The sequence below is a fragment of the Macaca fascicularis genome, chromosome 12, assembly GCF_037993035.2.
Source record: "Macaca fascicularis isolate 582-1 chromosome 12, T2T-MFA8v1.1".
Classification (NCBI taxonomy): domain Eukaryota; kingdom Metazoa; phylum Chordata; class Mammalia; order Primates; family Cercopithecidae; genus Macaca; species Macaca fascicularis.
This window is the reverse complement of record NC_088386.1, coordinates 137,168,170-137,188,717: the sequence shown is the minus strand read 5'-3', so window position 1 is coordinate 137,188,717 and position 20,548 is coordinate 137,168,170. Positions and strand designations below refer to the sequence as shown.

Here is a 20,548-nt window from a genome sequence, read left to right as displayed (position 1 = left end):
GGCTGCTTTATGCCCTTCCTGACTGCTGAGCCCTTATTTCTCTGTCAGCCAATAGCCGTCTGATCCAGAATCTCTCAGAATTCTCGGAAACGTTTGGTAGGCTGATGGTATTCTTCCCTGGATTCCAGCCCTGCTTATTCTTCTGACATTTTAATGGGGCCTGTTGAGGAAGTTGAGAGCCATATGGGTTCAGTGCCCTGTGCTGAACATTCTTAGCCACGCAGGGAAAGTGGTCCGAGCCACCCTCTCTTCAGAAGGGGTCACTCACTGCTGTGTAGAATGCCAGGCCTCCGAGTGGAAGAGCTGGGCCTCCCCTGTAGCACCTGTTAAAACAGAAGTGCTCGCTGAACTGCTTTGGTGATTGCCGCTGTCATGATGGCACTTTCGGTTGAAGGGTCCTACAGTGAGTTGTGTAATTGGACTTTGTTGAGGAAAGTGGCGCGCAGCCAGTGTTGCGGAGTGTGGCGATGCTTGGCGAGAGCACTCACCATGCGCTGTGCACTCTAACGGCTGGTTGCTCCCAGGGGTGCTACGAGGTGCCATCTGGAGACCACCTCACCTGCTCCGTGAAGGACTGCGCCCAGGGCTCCCTGGTGTCCCCTTGTGTCAGCGGGGAGTTGCTCACCATGCTTGTGATAAATGACATCTACTTTAATTGTATTTTTAGGAAAATGAGCGTACCAAGGATCTAATCATTGAGCAAAGATTTCATCGCACAATCATTGGGCAGAAGGGTGAACGGATCCGTGAAATTCGTGACAAATTCCCAGAGGTAAAGTTTCCCAGAGACATTCTGTAACTCTATAGGAGTGGTCCAAGTCACATTTCAGGAATATTTGATATTTGGGATATATGTCCTTCCTCATACTTGAACTTAGTCTCCCTGTGATTTGTTCTAGGTCATCATCAACTTTCCAGACCCAGCACAAAAAAGTGACATTGTCCAGCTCAGAGGACCCAAGAATGAGGTGGAAAAGTGCACAAAATACATGCAGAAGATGGTGGCAGATCTGGTAGGGGTGTTTTACATCCGTTCTTGTACGACAGCACCTGTGGTGGGTGGGGCACGTGTCCTGTCAGAAGTCCTGACCCCCACAGGACCCCTGCTCTGGAGAAAGCACATAGGAACTGGGCTGGGCTTCCATCCAGGGACTTGGGACAAAGTGGTGACGGCTTCTCACTTAATACCTGGATGTTTAGATTGGCAGCCATTGTTAAGACTGCAATTCAGGTGGGGAGATTTGCTTTTCTCATGCCCAGTTACCTTGTTTCCTTGAGGAGTCTTCAGATACCTAGAGAAACTGTCCCATCCAGTAAGATGAGAGGTATAACAGGTGAAATGAGTCATACACTGATTTATTATCTTTCTCAAAAACTGAAGTGGGAACAAGTTTAGAAAGTGTAGTGAGTAGTGGATGAGAAGGCCATAGGTGGCCATGTATTTCCGTGGGCTTCACCTTACCTGATGGCTGCCCTGGGAGAGGCGAGGGTGAGGGACTCCAGCACTGTGAGCTGCTGTCACATCACTGCCAAGTGCAGAATTGCCCAGAGCGTAGGGGTCTGTGCTGTCTCCATGTGTGTTCTGAGCCTCTTCCTCAGCCAGCTCTGATCCTGGCATGGGGCATGAACTCTCTCTTAGCCAAAAAGTGGACTTGCGTCGATTGACTGTAATTTGCAAGGTAAGTTAGTTGTTGGGCAAGTGATCTTTTACTTACTCTCATGACAAACCCCTGAAGGTTTGTTTGCAAATGCCAGTGCCCTGTTGTGTTCATGCTACCCTTAGGGGTAGAAGGGATACTGTATTTCACTCTCTAGCACAGGCGGTGAATCGGGCTGTGCTTTTTGTCTTTAAGGTGGAAAATAGCTATTCAATTTCCGTTCCGATCTTCAAACAGTTTCACAAGAACATCATTGGGAAAGGAGGCGCAAACATTAAAAAGGTGATAGCTTGTCCCCTGCATCTTGCTGCTGCTTGCTCTGTCCCTTGTAGCCCTGCGCCCTTTTGGTTTTAGACTAGGAGGGACTCTTGCTTACTTCTAGCCCTGTGCTCAACTGTGTCTCAACTCTGGGAGAGCTCTAGTCAGCTTCTCATGGTGATCTCTCTCCTGTAGATTCGTGAAGAAAGCAACACCAAGATCGACCTTCCAGCAGAGAATAGCAATTCAGAGACCATTATCATCACAGGCAAGCGAGCCAACTGCGAAGCTGCCCGGAGCAGGATTCTGTCTATTCAGAAAGACCTGGTAATGGGATATGTTTTCTAATGGAGATCCCCAGTAAAATCTCTAACAGCCTCTAAGATTGAGCCTGGGGTTGAGTCACGCCAGGGTCATTGGGCCAGCACGGACTCAGATGGCAGATGTGGAAGACTGCAGCTTTCAATCCAAGCTGCTGCTGAGTTGGCCAGCAGTTTTCTGCCTTTGTCTCTCGTGGCGCTTACTTACCTGGACCTGCAGCAGTAACGTTTGACATGGCCACTTGTGTTATTAGACATTTTCTTTTTGTTACCTGAAAATCTTATCTGAAGGTATTTATGGTATTTTCTTTCCTTTAAAAAAAAATGATATGCAGTAAATTGTACATATTTATAGTGTACAATTTAATAGTTTTGACATCTGTATACATCCATGAAATCATCCCCACCATCACCCCAAAAATGTCCCATGCCATTTGGTTTTACAGTCTCCCTCCATCCCACTTGGCTGCACCTTAAAACCACAGTCCCCTCACCCGCACCTCTCTATCCCCAGGCAGCCCCCAGTCTGCTTTCAGCCACAGGAGATGCTTTTGGATTGTCTACACTTGTGTGTGAGTGGAACCATAACATCTACTCTATTGGGCCCGTCTGCTTTCACTTTGCAGGATGTTTTGACATTTGTGTGTTGTCACCTATATCATTGCTTTGTCCTTTTTTATTTCAGGGTAATATTACACTGTATGGATAGATCATCTGTTTCTTTGTGTGTACTTGGTAATTAGTGTCTTTCAAGGGGTTTTGTATTTTCTCCAAGTTGTCAAATTTATTAACATGAAGTTTTTTTAGAATAGTCCTGCATTAGCCTTTTGCTGTCAATACTGATGTCACCTCTCCTTCATAATATATGTAATCTGTGCCATTATAAAATGATGCCTTTTCCCTGGTAGTGTGCTTGGCTCCAAAGTCTGTGTTATCTTCCCCCCCCCCATATTTAAAATTTTGTTGGAGATGAGGTCTTGCTGTCGTCCAGGCTGGAGTGCGGTGGTGCAGTCATGTCTCACTACAGCCTTGGCTTCCCAGACTCAACCAGTCCTCCCACCTTAGCCTTCCAAGTAGCTGGGACCACAGGCGCATGCTACCGCACCAGGCTAAATTTTTTTTTTTTGTAGTTAGTAGAGATGAGGTCTTGTTATGTTGTCCAGGCTAGTCTCAAACTCCTAAGCTCAAGTGATCCTCTCGCCTTGGCCTTCCAAACTGCTGGGATTACAGGTGTGAGCCCCTGCACCCAGCCTACTTTATATGATACTAACGTGGGTTTCTTTTTGGCAGCTTGCTTTTTACATTAAATCTATCTCTGCTTTTTAGATTATGATGTTTGTGGCCGGGCATGGTGGCTCACTCCTGTAATCCCAGCACTTTGGGAGGCTCAGGTGGGCAGATCACTTGAGATCACAAGTTCAAGACCAACCTGGGCAAAACCCTGTCACTACTAAAACTACAAAAAGAATTAGCCAGTAATGGTGCTGCATGCCTGTAGTCCCAGCTACTCAGGAGGTTGAGGTGAGAGGATGGCTTGAGCCTGGGAGGTGGAGGTTGCAGTGAGCTGAGATTGCACTGCTGCACTCCAGCCTGGACCATAGAACCAGACCTTGTCTCAAAAAAAAAAAAAAAGTTATGATGTTTGCATTTAATTACATTTGTGATTATATGTATGTTATATATCACATACTTATATTTATTACGTATCTTTAACACGTGGTTAAATTGCTTTTACTGTAATTTTTTTACTATAATTTTTTTCTCAGTTGTAAAATATACATAGCAGAATTTATCATTTTAATCCTTTTTGAATGGTTAATTCAACTGAGTACATTCACAAGGTTGTGCAACCATCACCCTGTCCGTTTTCAGAGCATTTCCCATCATCTTACCCAGAAACTACACCCATTAACAATAACTGCCACCATCCCCATGTGCTTAGTCACCACGATGTGATGATTTTATCTGGTTGGCTTTCAGTCTACCATTTACATTATTAACCTTTAAAAAAAAACATTATTTTTTAAAGAGGTTTAAGTAATATGAAAAAATGTATGTATTATCCACACAGTTGCCATTTCTAGAGCTCTTCATTTCTTGGTGTGATCCTTGTCTTCATTTTCCTTCTGTCTGAAAGATACCACTTAACATCTCTTGTAGTGTGTATCTGGTAATGAATTCCTTCACTTTTTGTGTGTCTAAAAGTATTTTTTTTCTTCACTTTTGAAAAAATGTTTCTGCTGCATAAAGGTTTCTAGGTTGGCAGGTTTTCCTGTCAAGACTTGGCTTCAGTGCTGTCTCCTGTTGTTCCTGATGAGAAAGCTGGCGTCTCCCCGGCCTTGTTCCTCCGTCCATGACAAGCCTCCTCCCTCTGGCCGGTTTTAGGATTTTACCACCGTCTCTGAGCAAGTTAGGACGTGTCTTTGTGTAGTTTTCTTCCTGTTTCTTAGCTTGGTGTTTATTAAGCTTCTTGAGTATGTGTGTTCAGTATTTCATCAAATGTGGAAAATATTTGGTCACTGAGAGTATTTTTTTCTGTTAGCCCCTTGCTGTCTCCCCGTCAGGGAGTCTAGTGACCGGGGTCTTAGATGTCGTCTGCTTGTGCTCTGTTTATTTGAGCGGGGGGAGGGGCCATATCGGTTTTCTCCATGAGTTTCTTTAAATTCATTAACTCTTCGCAGTGTTCTAATCTGCCTAATTTCGTCTAATATAATTTTCATTTTAGATATTTTCTTCTCTAGAAGTTCAGTCTGAATTAATATCTTCTGTATTTTCATTTCTTAACATGTTCATGTTCAGTCTTTCTGCTTTTGGCCATAGACAATACAGTTAAATACCTGTTTTACTGTCCTTGGCATTTCCCATCATCTTATCCAGAAACTACACCCGTTAACGCTGATTCTAACACTGTCATTTCTGGGTGGTTTTCTATGTTCTTTTCCTCGTTGTGGGTTTTCCCCCTATTCTTTGCATTTCTAGTGTTTCTTAATGAGGGTGTTTTTGTATTCCTCTGCATATTTGTTTGGCTTTGTGAAGTTACTCTGAAACATTCTGCTCCTTTTAGGACTTGCTTTTAAGCTTTATTAGGGAGGATCAGAGCAGTATTTAGTTCAGGCCCAAATATTTTCACTGTTGAGGTAAGGTCCTTCTGGGTACTATACTCCACGTCCCAGAAAGCTGAACCTGCTGAGGACGGCTCTGGACCAGGCCCAGCTGAGCTGCAGGCACTGTTTCCTGTGATCCTTCTGGGGATTCTTTCCCGGGCCCAAGGTGATTTCCTCACGTGTGTCAATGTGTGAGTGGCTGGTCTCCAGATCTCGGAGGTTCTCGATGCCAGTCTCTTTGGGCTCTGACCTCCTGTTCTTGCTATCTTGGATGGTTCCGTTTCCTCACCTTTCTGTACTGTAGCAGCAACTTGGGGCAGTTGTAGGGCTCACCTTGTTTCCTGTCTCCAGGGTTGTGGAAATCACCATTAGGCAGTAAGTTCAGTCCAGTCCCTGGTATTGCATCTTGGCTGAAAGCAGAACCTTTGGTTTTAATAGGAAAAGTTCATCCATAGGCATATGGACCCACCTCTGGCAGAGCCGGAGAGTTGACTGAAGAAGAGCATTATGTGTGGTCTGAAATTACCACGCTCCTGCCCTCCAACCCAACACACGTCCACGAGGACGCTGGGTCCTGTTGAGTTAAACACCTCCCAGTGCGTCTGCTCTGCTGGGCGCACCCCACTCTCCCCAGGACGTGCACTCTGCCAACACATTATCCAGCGCGTTGCTCCCTCCTCTCCCTGTGCAGATGAAAAATGGCTTGGAGAAGTTTGGTCAGTGCTTTGTAAGTGGCAGCACCAGGGTTCTAAGCCTGTGTGTTCATCACCACCAAAGATGATAGTTTATCTTTTCCTCTGCCCTTTTTGCCACAGAAAGTGACTTCCTCCTCCTGTTGTGTGTTTGGTTTCAGGCCAACATAGCCGAGGTAGAGGTCTCCATCCCTGCCAAGCTGCACAACTCCCTCATCGGCACCAAGGGCCGTCTGATCCGCTCCATCATGGAGGAGTGCGGCGGGGTCCACATTCACTTTCCCGTGGAAGGTTCAGGAAGCGACACCGTTGTTATCAGGGGCCCTTCCTCGGATGTGGAGAAGGCCAAGAAGCAGCTCCTGCATCTGGCGGAGGAGAAGGTGAGCATGGGGAGGGAGCGTGACTCTTGGCAGGAAGCCTGGTCCTCACTACAGTGTTTTGTCTTCTCTTCTCACTGTGGAAAGCCTTAAATGCCCTTCCTTTGTGGCAGGTCAGAAAACAGCTCTGTAATATACTTGTTATGCCTCTTGGTTTTGCTGTCACTGGAGGGCCTTTCCAGGTCCGGATGCTCATGTATACAATATGTAAACGGTGCTCTTTGGCTTATTGGCTTTGGGGTGCGTTTGTCTTTTAAGTATGATTTACAGTAAAATTGACCATTCTTCAGGTATAGCTGAGTTTTACTTAACATGCAGACATGTGACCACAATAATCAAAATTCATTTTCATCACCTCTAAAGATTGCCCATTGAATTGCTGTTGTCCCTGTGTCAAAACCCATCTGTGGATATGTTTCCGGGCTCTTCTGGTGACACCAGACTTATGGGAAGTCTAGAAATCAACAGTGTAAGCCCTCTCAACTGGCTGCTCTACATCCCTTGGTGAATTAGCCTGTCAGTTTGTAGGAAAAAAGCATTTTCATGCTTTGATTGGGGTTGTGTTAAATCAAAAGATGAGGCTGGTGAGGACTGACAGCTCGGCAGTCTTGACTCAGTCATTTCTCCATTTTTTTTTTAGGTCTGTGATTCTTTATTGGTGCTTTATAATTTTTAGCATACAGAACCTGCACATTTTTATGTTCGACTTAGCAGATCTAACTGCTGTCATTCTTTTAGCGCTATTGTAAATGGCACTTTTTTTCCATTTCCAGTTGTTAGCACGTGGAAGTACTTGTGATTTTTGTATGTGGACTTTCATGAGACTGCTAAATGAAGCTCATGCATGTTAGTGCCAGTCACTTTTTTGTGAATTCTTATTTTATATGTAACAATCACGTGGTCTGTGGAGTTGTGTTTCTCTCTAATCTGGAGCCTCATATTTCTTGTCTTTTTTTGTTGTTGTTGTTGTTGTTGTTAAGATTGTATAGGTTGATTTTTTTTGTCTTTATGTTTAACCAGCCTTGCATTTCTGGGTAATCCCTACTTGGTTTGGTGGTTTGTTTTTTACCATATTGCTGGATTGGATTTGCCTAATTCATTGCCTGATTTTTGACTAATGCGCTATTCGTGGGTGTCTTTGAAAAGTAGCAGAGTCTCTAGGTGGTATTTGGTGAAACCTGCCCTTAAAAGATAGCAAAGTTGTTATTTAGTATTTTTATGCTAGCACATTTTTCTTTGGTATTTTTGCTTGCGGGCCAGGTCTTGGGTCCAGAGAAAGGCAAGAGCTATCCTTGTGGATCTGAGTCACGTAGAGCAAGCAGCACACTTCTCTGTGTTCCCCTGCATGAGTCTGCCAAAGGCACTGGTGTCCACAAGTACAGTGTCCAGGGCCTTTCGAGGACCCTCATTTCTTGTTGCCACACAAGGGTGTTGTGCTACATGAGGCCTCTGAGGGCTGGTCTCTACCTATAGCCTTGGTTGGCTTGTGTCCCTCTGAGCTTGAGCTTGGGGAGTAGCTGGTTTTGTGGGGGCTGATCTGTAGCACTCGTGGGAGGACAGGAAGCCTGGCCCAGATTTGTGCGCGCTTGGTCTGGAAGCAGGTAGAAAAGTGGGAGCATGGGGCAAGCCTCTTGGGCAGCTTGCTTCCTGCTCTGCTGGGCACACCCCATGCTCCCCAGGACGTGCACTCTACCAACACATCGTGCAGCGCGCTGCTCCCTTCTCCCCCTGTGCAGATCAAAAATGGCTTGGAGAAGTTCGGTCAGTGCTTGTCAGTGGCAGGACCAGGGTTCTAAGCCTGTGTGTTCATTACCACCAGCATCTGATTGTTGTGGAAGAGAAGTATGTGTGCGGTCTGTCTGGGTATTCATCTGTTTATTCAGTGAGGTGTGCTGGCCCCATTTTGGGGGTATTGGTGCAACATCAGGACACTGGTGACAATGTAAGGGGAGCCTGACCTTGCTGTCCTTCAGGCCCTCTTGTCTTCCTCACTGTGGTCCAGGCATGTGGTGTCAGGCTAACAGAGCGGGATTGGTTTCTGCAGCAAACCAAGAGTTTCACTGTTGACATCCGTGCCAAGCCAGAATACCACAAATTCCTCATCGGCAAGGGGGGCGGCAAAATTCGCAAGGTGCGTGACAGCACAGGAGCACGCGTCATCTTCCCCGCGGCTGAGGACAAGGACCAGGACCTAATCACCATCATTGGAAAGGAGGACGCCGTTCGAGAGGCACAGAAGGAGCTGGAGGCCTTGATCCAAAACCTGGTAGGGAGCGGGCCGTGGCAGCCGACTCTGCCGGGGCCGTGGTGGGGAGCGGGCCTCGGTGGCCGACTCTGCCGGGGCCGTGGTGGGGAGCGGGCCTCGGCGGCCGACTCTGCCGGGGCCGTGGTGGGGAGCGGGCCTTGGCGGCCAACTCTGCCGGGGCCGTGGTGGGGAGCGGGCCTCGGCGGCCGACTCTGCTGGGGCCGTGGTGGGGTGGCTTATCTTCCATCTCTTCTTAACACTGCAGGATAATGTGGTGGAAGACTCCATGCTGGTGGACCCCAAGCACCACCGCCACTTTGTCATCCGGAGAGGCCAGGTCTTGCGGGAGATTGCTGAAGAGTATGGCGGGGTGATGGTCAGCTTCCCACGCTCTGGCACACAGAGCGACAAAGTCACCCTCAAGGGCGCCAAGGACTGTGTGGAGGCAGCCAAGAAACGCATTCAGGAGATCATTGAGGACCTGGTAGGCACTTGGGTGCTCGGGGACGGGTTCTCAGCCCCCAGTGGCCACTCACCAAAGCCATGTATGGGTGTTCCCTCCACCCTGCAGGCAGGTGACTCCCTCGTACGGCCCCGGAAGGCTTCAGAAGGGGCTTTCAGGTGCTTGCTCTTCTTTCCTCAGCCTGTCTGGCCTCCTTCCTGATAGTTGGTGAGAATTCTGCCTGTGAGAAGCACTTTAAAAAAAAAAAAGAGAGAGAGAGAAGAAGAAGAAGGGGGGGGGGGAAGAAAGCAAGAGAAAGAAAGAAAATGCAGTCTGTAAGGGGTCAGAAAAAATGGAAATGCAGTCTGTGTAAGGGGCCAGCTCACTCCTCCCCTCTGTGAAGGAAAGAAAATCGATTTGAGGGCATCCACGTGAATCCACAGGAAGTCACGAGAAGACGTGGTCTTTTTCTAAAGCAGTCTTCAGAGAGTGTCACCTCCAGGTCACTCACCTGCCAGGGCCTTGGATGCCCTTTCTCTGATAATCAAGTCCATTGCATCCTCATGGAGTCAGAGGCTACCCCAGGAGGTCCCACTCCCTTGGCTGAATTGGCCACCCCCCAGGGACAGCAGCTGGCCTTCTGGGACGCATTTCAGAGGAGGCCCACCCCCTTAGACGTGTCCTGCTATCTTCCCTCCTCCCTGCGCCTGGAGCCCTGGACTCAGGAGAAGGGGAGCATCTGTGCCAAGTGGCTGTAGAGGACAGGGAGGAAGGTGGTGTGAAGAGTTCTGTAAAACTGGTCCTAAGGAATTTAATCTTTGTTGTTTTCTTTTTTCTTTGTGTACCTCCCTCCAGGAAGCTCAGGTGACATTAGAATGTGCTATACCCCAGAAATTCCATCGATCTGTCATGGGCCCCAAAGGTTCCAGAATCCAGCAGATTACTCGGGATTTCAGTGTTCAAATTAAATTCCCAGACAGAGAGGAGAACCCAGGTGGGTCCCCCATTAGCCCTGTTCTGCTTGTTAATAGCGGTGCCTCCCACGTGAGAGGCGGAGCTGTCGCACATACTGGTGAGGCTCTTTCCTGTCTCTGCTGGAAAACCATCTGTGTATGCTGGGGGCTTCCCGAGGTTTAGGGTCACTCCCTGGCCTTTAAAAGATGGACTATGTCAGTTACTGACAGAGTGACCAGGTGACCTTCACATGTCCTAGAAACACACAAGGTAGCGAGTCCCAAGGCAATGAGGAGCGTGCAGCCTCATCCTCGGGTGCCCCGAGTTCAGTCCCAGTGATTCTCATGATATCGTTTGGATCGCATGAGCCTGGTTGGAGAGCTTCCTCCTCCTCACCTCCCTTCACCGTGGGGTGTCCCCTGTGAGGCAGGCAGCTGCTGCCTCTCGCTGGCCGGAGGGCACCATCCAAGTGGCTGGCAGTTCCTCTAGGAAGGCATTCAGCTCTCGGTACCCTGCTTGCCCCCAGCTCTGCTCATGCACCTGGTGGTGGGGAGGCGACCTGTGGGATGTGAGTGGGTTGCCGCTCTCTCACTTGCTCTGCATTTGTGAAACAAAAGGTCTGCTCTCCACTCTGTGTGTCAGGCTTGGCTGAGCTGTTTGGGCGGCAGGTGGCCCTGCAGCCTGCTGAGTTCACATAGCGTCATCTCTCTGGGCATCCAGGAAGCATGTCACACACAGCCATTCAAGCCCCTTTGTTTTCCTGAGAATACAGGCTGTTTTGAGTAGGAAACTAATAAACTCATACTGCACTCCATCTAGGTTTGACACTTCAGTGGTTATTTAAAACTTTAATTTTGATAGAATTTCACAGAATAGTAGACACGTCCTGATGTGTCACAGAACAGCGTAGACACGTCCTGAGTGTCACAGAACAGCGTAGACACGTCCTGATCATGTCACAGAACAGCGTAGACACGTCCTGATAAGAGTTTCACAGAACAGCGTAGACACGTCCTGATCAAGTTTCACAGAATAGTGTAGACACATCCTGTGGCACCAGTTTCTTTTCTCAACTTCTCCCCTTTTACACACTTTTTTTTCTGAATGTAATTTTTAGACATGTCCCTTTATTCATGGTGGATATTTTCTTAGAACAAGGACATTCTCTTGCATGGTTCTAGCACATTTATCGGAATCAGATCTAACATTATATAACAGTAGTATCTAACATGTTATCAGTATTCAAATTTGCCATTTTTTCTCCTTCAGAAATGCCTACTTCCCCCCACCCCGGGATCACCCTTGATTTTAGGCGGGCGTCTGTCTGGCCTCCTGCTCGTTTATTTACATCACACACCTCCTGGGTTCTGTCTTAGTGATAATTATTGTTGTGGTGTCTATTTTGGTACACATTGGTGTCCCAGCGTCGTCTGTGGGAGCCCCTCCAGCTGCCTTCTGTGTCCTGTTCACACACCCTTCACTCCTGGGGCTCTCGCTTCCTGGCATAAGGAGCTGGTGCAGGTTTACCTTGGCCTTGTCCTTTCTGTCTCCCCTAGACCTCTCACCCGCTTCCCACTGCCTCTCCCGGGTGGGGCTGCATGCTAGCCACCTTCCCTGATGAGCCCTGCCTCACAGTCAAGCCCCACATGTGCAGTGGGCCTGCCCTGTGTTCCTCCCATGAATTAACTCATCTGATCTCACTGAAGCCTCTGCAGTAGTTGCTGTTAGCTTCATTTTCAAGGTGAATAAGGGAGACACAGAGCTCACGGCCCCCCTGCAAAGCCTTCAGTGTCCCCCCAGGTCTGGGAGCCCCCTTTGAGGCTGCTGTGGGGACAGCCTATCTGCTCTCCCTGCCCAGACCAAGACCTCTTGAAGGACAGGAATGGTCTCCCCTCCCTTTTACCACCCAGCACCCAGCAGGTGCCTCACAGACGTGTGCATCTGAATAAGGCATGGGGTCTCTTCCAGCAGCTGTGAGCTGTCCCCTTTCCCCTTTCTCTCTAGTTCACAGTGCAGAGCCAGTTGTCCAGGAGAATGGGGACGAAGCTGGGGAGGGGAGAGAGGCCAAAGATTCTGACCCTGGCTCTCCAAGGAGGTGTGACATCATTATCATCTCTGGCCGGAAAGAAAAGTGTGAGGCTGCCAAGGAAGCCCTGGAGGTATGTGTCTGTGTGCCCTCCTGCACCCCCGCCAAGGCCCAGTCAGCAGGCACCTGGGGAGAGGCGTGGCCTGGATGGGATGGACAGTTGCCCAGTGGCAGTGGCAGTGGAGCTACCCATCTTGCTCCTACCATGTGCGCACGGGCTGTCTGGCTGTGCTCCTCAGCTGGACACAGAGTTTGGGGAGGCCACTTCCCTTCACCAGGCCTCCGGGTTCTACAGCCGCTTTCTGGGACAGCTGGGGATCCGGCCTCTCAGGCCCGTGGTGGGTGTGGGGGCTGTGGAAGGGTCTCAGTTGCAGGGGTTTGAATGTGACCTCCAGTTGCAGTGTCTCCCCCCATGTGAGTGGGGATCCTCAGGCCTAGCTCACCTGTGTGCAGTCAGTGTTGAGTGCCACCTGCACATTGGATGCTGCTCTCAGTGCTGCGCTGCCACAGCACAAAAATAGTTCTCACATTGCAGGGGAGAGACAAGCAGTCAACACAGATATATCCTGTGGCAAGTGATGGTAAATGCTGTGGCAAGAAAGAGCAGGTTCTGGAGGCGAAGGGCGGTGGGGGAGACAGGGCAGGGAAGGTAAGCAGCGGTCCGAGGGTCCCTCGTGACACCTCTTGGGTGTCGGTCAAAGTCATCCTGACCCCAAGGATGTGCCAGCAGTCAGGGCCTCTCTTCCTACGTGGGCCTGAAGGGGCTGCTGTAATTCAGGAGGGCAGGCTTCAGTGAAGGGTCTGGAAGTTTTGTCTGTCAGCGTTATCCTAATGCAAATCTTTTCCCATTCTTTTCTATTGAGTTCAAGGCCCTGGAGGCATGTCAGGTGGGGTACATTGCTGTTGTCAGAGGGCTGTTTGCTTTGTGTTTCATGGAGCCCCGTTGCTGAGCTTACAAGGTCACTCATCTCCCAGCTCCCATGGCCTAACCGTGACCATCCTCCATGCAGGCACTGGTCCCCGTCACCATCGAAGTAGAGGTGCCCTTTGACCTTCACCGTTACGTTATCGGGCAGAAAGGAAGTGGGATCCGCAAGATGATGGACGAGTTTGAGGTAGACCCCTTTCCCGGGAGGCCGTGTCACAGGAGCGGCCTGTCGCATCCTCTCTTGAGCGCCAGTGTCCGTCCTCAGCTTCTTGTTGACTCTGCCTCCTCCTGCTCGGATTGAGCACTGGCTTCCTTCATGGCGGGTGGGCTTCCCTCTCACTCCTGGGTCCCAGGGCCAATGGACTCCTCCTGTTCTCTGGGGTCCCAAACATCAAGTCAGCCCCTCTTCACGTAGGTGAACATACATGTCCCAGCACCTGAGCTGCAGTCTGACATCATCGCCATCACGGGCCTTGCTGCAAATCTGGACCGGGCCAAGGCTGGACTGCTGGAGCGTGTGAAGGAGCTACAGGCCGAGCAGGAGGACCGGGTGAGCAGGAGGTGGCCAGGGCGCTGCCTGGAGCCATGGTGCTCAGCTCTGGGCACATGTCAGAATCTAGGGGAGTTCTTCGAGATCCCAGAATCCCAGTTACATCTGGGTGGCTGGAGGTGAGACGCAGGCAGTGCCAGGATGCAGTCAGCATCCAGAGGTCTTGCTGTGGAACTAGCTAAGAGCATGGAACCTTTCTCTTTTTCATATAAAAGTGACAAAGTTGGACTTCTGTGTAAATTTGCAGTTCCTCTTACAACCAAATCAGAAGGTACCTCAGACCTACAGGAAAGGTCTGGGTTGCGAGAGACCCCCATGTAGTGAGGACGAGCGTCAGGGGACCCCCACTGACCTCTAGCACAGGGTGGTCAAAGGGCGAGTGACTTCCTGGTAAGCAGGGATGAAACCCCCAGCCTCTGGCAGGGCTGATGTTGGAGGATTGTGTGAGTGAGGCAGCGCTGCAGACGGGAAGGATCGTGTGAGTGAGGCAGCACTGCAGACGGGAAGGATCGTGTGAGTGAGGCAGCGCTGCAGACGGGAAGGATTGTGTGAGTGAGGCAGCGCTGCAGACGGGAAGGATTGTGTGAGTGAGGCAGCGCTGCAGACGGGAAGGATTGTGTGAGGGAGGCAGCGCTGCAGACGGGAAGGATTGTGTGAGTGAGGCAGCGCTGCAGACGGGAAGGATTGTGTGAGTGAGGCAGCGCTGCAGACGGGAAGGATTGTGTGAGTGAGGCAGTGCTGCAGACGGGAGCAGGGGTTCTGGAAACGTGGAGCCAGCTTGCCCGGTGGGTGGTGGCTTGCTGAGGGGTTGGCTTTCCACTCCTCCCATCAGCACATCGAGTCTGGTGAATGGGGTGGAGCTCGTGAACCTCACACGGTCTCAGTGTACCCCTGCGTGGACTCCAGGTTCTGTCCTGCAGCCTAATAATACCTGTAGCCTTTGGGCCTGGGTGTTCAGGGGCTGTGGCTGCCCCCTCTTCTTGGTCTGCCTCTGCCCCAGCCCTAAAAAGATCCAGAGCATTTCTATGCATATCCATCAGACCCGTTTGACAAATGAGGAGGGTAGGGCCCCAAGCTCATCACACTGCCCGCTCTGTCAGTTCCCGAGTACGATCCTCGTAAGTGGCCGCAAGCCCTCTTTTGAAGGATTTATAGACCTCCTTGTGGAGCAGCCAAGTTCCCTGGTTCTCGCCATTAGCAGACAGTGGACGGTGGCAGGGGTCGGACCCGAGAAGCGGCAGACCATTCCGGACCATGGGTTACAGAACACTGCAGCCTCTCTGCTGTCCTGTGACCGGGGCAGAAGGGGGCATGGGGTCACGGTGGGTCAGCTTAAGACCAAAAAGCTCTGTGTTCTTTGCCTCATTCTCGCTCCTTTCATTTGTAGGCTTTAAGGAGTTTTAAGCTGAGTGTCACTGTAGACCCCAAATACCATCCCAAGATTATTGGGAGAAAGGGGGCAGTGATTACCCAGATCCGGCTGGAGCACGACGTGAACATCCAGTTTCCTGATAAGGACGATGGGAACCAGGTGAGAGCCTCGGAGCGCATCTGGGGCAGAAGCGCTTGTTGACCTTTGTCGTGACTTGGGAGCAGTAACCAGATGTGCCTAGATGGGGGTTCGAGGGCCAAGATGAGAGTGGCGAGTCTCTGAGGACCTGATTCTGGCTTGAGGTTTGGGCTACGTCTTGGCACTTGCCGGATAGGTGCGGTCTCTGGCACCATGTATCATCTGGGGCCTGGGGCCTTTTCTCCTGTGTTGCTTTCTGGAAAATGAGCAGGAGCTCCAGCTGGGTCCTTGATCAGTGGTACCTCCAGGTGTAGCTCCGGGCCTCTCTGAGGCTCCCAAGGGCTCGGGGCCTCAGGTGGACGTTTCTCTGCAGCCCCATCTGTAAACACCGTTGTGCTTGCCGGATGGTCCTTAGTAAACTCTTCTTGTTACTTCCTCCAAATTGCAGTGTCACCCCCCTGCCACTGGCTCTCATGGCCTCCTTGCCTCGCTCAGAACAAAATGAAAGGCAGCCTCATCCCCTCTCTGGGCTCTGCCACCTGGCATGCAGGGCAGCCCCACCCAACACCCCCATGTGTGTCTGGCTCCCTCTTGCATACACATGGCCTTCCCAGGCTTGGTCTTTCCTGGCATCGTGCCGGGGTGTCTGCTTCCTAGACGTGTCCAGCACAGCTTTGCCCACAGTGGGAGACTAGCAAGCCTTGGTGACCACGGTTGTGCTGGCGACCAGAAACAGTCAGCAGACCCTCTGGCAGCAAAGCCCCTCCCCGCCTCGCTCCCACTGCCTCTGGCGGCAAAGCCCCTCCCCGCCTCTCGCTCCCACTGCCTCTGGCGGCAAAGCCCCTCCCCGCCTCTCGCTCCCACTGCCTCTGGCGGCAAAGCCCCTCCCCGCCTCGCTCCCACTGCCTCTGGCGGCAAAGCCCCTCCCCGCCTCTCGCTCCCACTGCCTCTGGCGGCAAAGCCCCTCCCCGCCTCTCGCTCCCACTGCCTCTGGCGGCAAAGCCCCTCCACACCTCTCGCTCCCACTGCCTCTGGCGGCAAAGCCCCTCCCCGCCTCGCTCCCACTGTGGGCATGCTGCCCAGGGTTTTCCGTGGCTTCACCTTCCCCTTCTTTCTCCCCAGCTTCTTGTTTCCTTTTGGATCTTTGAGTCACACACACCCCAGCCAGGCCAGGAGGGCCCACCTGCACCCTGCCTCCTCCGGCTCCCACATCCTTTTCTCTCTCCAAGTACATTTTTAAATTTCTAATCTTGATCTTAAGAGTTTAGCTCTTTTTTTTTTTTTTGAGAGAGAGTCTTGTTCTGTCGCCCGGCTGGAGTGTAGTGGCACAATCTCGGCTCACTGTAACCTCCATCTCCCAGGTTGAAGTGATTCTTGTGCTGCAACCTCCCAAGTAGCTGGGACTACAGCTGTGAGCCACCACTCCCAGCCCAGGAGTTCAACTCTTTTAAATCTCTCACCCTTATTGCCCTTTATTTCCCTCTACTATTCTATATAATTACCAATTTTAAGTCATTATAGGTGAGGTGCAGTGGCTCACACCAGTAATCCCAGCACTCTTGGAGGCTGAGGCGGGTGGATCATCTGAGGTCAGGAGTTCAAGGCCAACCTGACCAACATGGCGAAAGCCTGTCTCTCCTAAAAATACAAAAATTAGCCAGGGGCGGTGGCTGCGCCTGTAATCCCAGCTACTTGGGAGGCTGAGACATAAGAATAGCTTGAACCCAGGAGGTGGAGTTTGCAGTAAGCTGAGATCACGCCATTGTGCTCCAGCCTGGGCGACAGAGCGAGACTCCATCTTTTAAAACAAAAGTCATTATTTAGCAGTTAGACTATCCTATCTAATACACCATGAGCCAAGTGGGGTGGAGCCGTCATTTCTTCAGGGCAGCTTTTTCCTGTGAGCTGTGCTTCTGTTCGTGAGGTTCTGTGCCTGGCAGCATGCAGGTGGTGCCTGAGGCTGTCAGCTCCGCTGGGCCACGTGTGGGTGGGGCTGCTGCCTCCCGCTCTGGCATTTTGCTTCACTCTGGGCAGAACCTTCTTGGGCTGCTGCTCTGTTGTCTCTAGGTTGGGGGCTCTGTCGCCCAGGCTGGAGTGCAGTGGCGCAATCTCGGCTGACTGCAACCTCCGCCTCCTGGGTTCACGCCATTCTCCTGCCTCAGCCTCCCGTGTAGCTGGGACCACAGGCGCCCGCCACCTCGCCCGGCTAGTTGCTAGTTTTTTGTATTTTTAATGGAGACGGGGTTTCACCGTGTTAGCCAGGACGGTCTCAATCTCCTGACCTCATGATCCGCCCGTCTCAGCCTCCCACAGTGCTGGGACTACAGGCGCTGCCACCTCGCCCGGCTAGTTTTTTGTATTTTTAGTAGAGACAGGGTTTCACCGTGTTAGCCAGGATGGTCTCGATCTCCTCACCTCCTGATCCGCCCACCTCGGCGTCCCACAGTGCTGGGATGACAGGCGTGAGCCACCGCGCCCAGCCGGGGCTTTCTCTCTGCCCCGCTGTCCTTGAGTCCAGAGTTCTTGCCTGTCAGTGCCTCTCCTTTGTCTTTGAGGACAAATGTCCTTTTTCGTCCTGTAATTCTCTGTCTTTCGGGTGGAGTCTGGGAAGAACCGGGAGCTGAGTGGACGTTGGTAACTGTTTTACATCAGCTGTTATGTTGCTTCCACCTTCTCTCTCCTGAGCTGTTTTCCTTAGCAGTGGGGGCCGGCTCTGGCCCCTGCCGGGAATCCCAGTGAGGATCCCCTTTTCTGACCACTTTCTCCCTTTGTAGCCCCAGGACCAAATTACCATCACAGGGTACGAAAAGAACACAGAGGCTGCCAGGGACGCTATATTGAGAATTGTGGGTGAACTTGAGCAGATGGTTTCTGAGGACGTCCCGCTGGACCACCGTGTTCACGCCCGCATCATCGGTGCCCGCGGCAAAGCCATTCGCAAAATCATGGATGAATTCAAGGTGAGCCGGCTGGAAGCACGGTGGGTGAGAATCCCTCTCTCACCGGGGCGCCTGGCTGGCCAGAAGAAAGGGGAGGGCATGGCCTTCCCCTCAAGATGATGAGGCCACAACCCCAGGGCTGGCAGTAGAACTGTCCTCATGGACACCACAGGTCAGCACAGGCGATGGCCTGTGTGAGGCATCCCCGTGATGGCTGCCTGGCGAGCTCCTCTGTGGGTGGGAATTTCATGCAAGAGCGTACAGTGCGTGCTGCGGTCCTCTGTCTGCTGTGAACGGGGTGCTCCGAGACGCATCTAACTTGGTGTGGTGATGAGACTGACTACAGAACAACTCTGAAACCAGATTTTAAAATGTTTGCTAACTCAGAAAATGCTTCACTAGAAACAGACACATAATTTTAACGCTTTTCCTCGCTCACAGCCCCTCATCTGCCGTTGTACCTCCTTCCAGGTGGACATTCGCTTCCCACAGAGCGGAGCCCCAGACCCCAACTGTGTCACTGTGACGGGGCTCCCAGAGAACGTGGAGGAGGCCATCGACCACATCCTCAACCTGGAGGAGGAATACGTGAGTCTGCCTGGGCCTTAGAGCCCGGAGGCACCCTGGCACGTCCACGGGCCTGAGGCCCAGCCAGGAGCTTCAGGGGACAAGAGAGCACTTGTGTTTCCAGAGGCAGGCGAGGTGCAGGGGTGAGCAGGCGGGCGGGATGCTGGGGGTGCTGGGCAGACTGACCCTGTCTTCCTGTCCTCTGCCTGCAGCTGGCCGACGTGGTGGACAGCGAGGTGCTGCAGGTGTACATGAAGCCCCCGGCGCACGAGGAGGCCAAGGCACCTTCCAGAGGCTTTGTGGTACGGGACGCGCCCTGGACCGCCAGCAGCAGTGAGAAGGTCGGACGCCGGCTTCTGCCCTCCTGGGTCCCAGGGCGGGCGGGCGGGCGGCCGGCGGGCGGGCGGGCGGGCTCGGTGTCCCGAGGGTGGCAACTGCATCGGAAGCTGCTTGCGAGTCGGGGAGCAACCCCTCCTGAAGCTGTGTCCTTTCTCTGCACAGGCTCCCGACATGAGCAGCTCTGAGGAATTTCCCAGCTTTGGGGCTCAGGTGGCTCCCAAGACCCTCCCTTGGGGCCCCAAACGATAATGATCAAAAAGCAGAAACCTCTCCAGCTGCTGACCCGAACCCAACCACACATGGTTTGTCTCAATCTGACCCAGCGGCTGGACCCTTCGTAAATTGTTGACGCTCTCCCCCCTTCCCGAGGTCTCACAGGGAGCCCAGTGCCTGGCTCTGCGTGCGGCCGCTCCTCCAGGCCTGGCTGTGCGCTGCCCACTCAGGACCTGCTCCACTGTTTAACACTAAACCAAGGTCATGAGCATTCGTGCTAAGATAACAGACTCCGGCTCCTGGTCTACCCGGCATGTCAGCCAGCACTCCGACCATCACCAGAGCTCCGCAGCTGTGGCTAGGATTCGACTTCCTGTGTCATGACCTCAGGAAATAAACGTCCTTGACTTTATAAAAGCCAAACGTTTGCCCTCTTCCTTTCCCACCTCCTGCCCATTTCCCGTGGTCCAGACCGTCCTGTTGGTGGAGTGCAGTCAGCCGCCTCCAGCTGCCAAAGCGCCTCAGCACAGGTGTCCGCAAGGAAGACCTGGCTCTGGACAGCAGGAGGGCGGGTTCCTGGAGCTGGGGGGTGACCTGAGAGGCAGAGGGTGACTTGGGTTCTCAAGCAGTCCCGATTTTACCTGCCGTGGGGTCTGAAAGCACCAAGGGTCCCTGCCCCTACCTCCACTGCCAGACCCTCAGCCTAAGTCTGGTGAGTGGAGCCTGGAGGCAAGGCAGTAGGCACCATCTGGGTCCCCTGTGGCCGTCAGAGTGTCTGCTGTGATTGAGACGTGCACAGGATGGGGGAGGTAGGGCCTTACGCTTATTCTCAGTGGGGGCAGTTTGCCTTAGATGACAGCTAGGCTTTTCTTCACGCCACCTGCAGCCCCTGCCCGCCCCTGCCCTAGATGCCGTGTTCAGTTGCCTTCTTTCTACCTCAGCCGGCGTGGAGTGGTCTCTGCAGTTAGTGCCACCCCACACACTCATCTCTTGAGACGTTTCTGGTGGTTGTGGGTTTCCCGTGGAGCTGGGGGTGGGCGCCATGTACCAAAGCTGGAAGCTGGCGCTTTCCCTCAGCACAGGTGGGTCAGCGGCCAGCAGGCCCATCCAGAGTGGGAGTGGGCACTCCCACCCCACCCACAGGCCGTCCAGATGTGCACGCCAGCCCGTAGGAGCAGGTCCCGGGTGATTGGCAGTTTTCACGGTCCAGGGCCAAGAGACGATGGCATGGGGCCTGGAGCATGAGGTAGAGCAGAATGCAGACCACACCACTGGATGCCGAGAGCCCCTGCTCTCCGAGGGAGGCATCTCTGTCTTGCTGTGAGGGCCGAGGACGGGGCCCCAGTCTCTAGTTTTCTGGTCTTCC

At 52.2% G+C, this 20,548-nt stretch overlaps 1 protein-coding gene across 3 annotated transcripts in view; it reads left to right on the top strand.

The window, feature by feature from the left end:
• Positions 1-19,605, top strand: part of HDLBP (high density lipoprotein binding protein) — an 86,994-nt gene extending 67,389 nt beyond the window's left edge. For all 3 annotated transcript variants that reach the window (XM_005574868.4, XM_015433111.3, XM_005574869.4), the window contains exons 13-28: positions 668-772; positions 900-1,013; positions 1,854-1,940; positions 2,112-2,243; positions 6,194-6,412; positions 8,454-8,675; positions 8,920-9,138; positions 9,952-10,090; positions 12,055-12,209; positions 13,147-13,251; positions 13,480-13,614; positions 15,002-15,145; positions 17,899-18,084; positions 18,535-18,651; positions 18,843-18,971; positions 19,132-19,605. In XM_005574868.4, coding sequence (XP_005574925.1) covers positions 668-772; positions 900-1,013; positions 1,854-1,940; positions 2,112-2,243; positions 6,194-6,412; positions 8,454-8,675; positions 8,920-9,138; positions 9,952-10,090; positions 12,055-12,209; positions 13,147-13,251; positions 13,480-13,614; positions 15,002-15,145; positions 17,899-18,084; positions 18,535-18,651; positions 18,843-18,971; positions 19,132-19,218 — 2,295 coding nt within the window. In that variant the 3' untranslated portion in view covers positions 19,219-19,605. The remainder of the gene's footprint in view (positions 1-667; positions 773-899; positions 1,014-1,853; positions 1,941-2,111; positions 2,244-6,193; positions 6,413-8,453; positions 8,676-8,919; positions 9,139-9,951; positions 10,091-12,054; positions 12,210-13,146; positions 13,252-13,479; positions 13,615-15,001; positions 15,146-17,898; positions 18,085-18,534; positions 18,652-18,842; positions 18,972-19,131) is intronic.
• Positions 19,606-20,548: the final 943 nt, after the last annotated feature.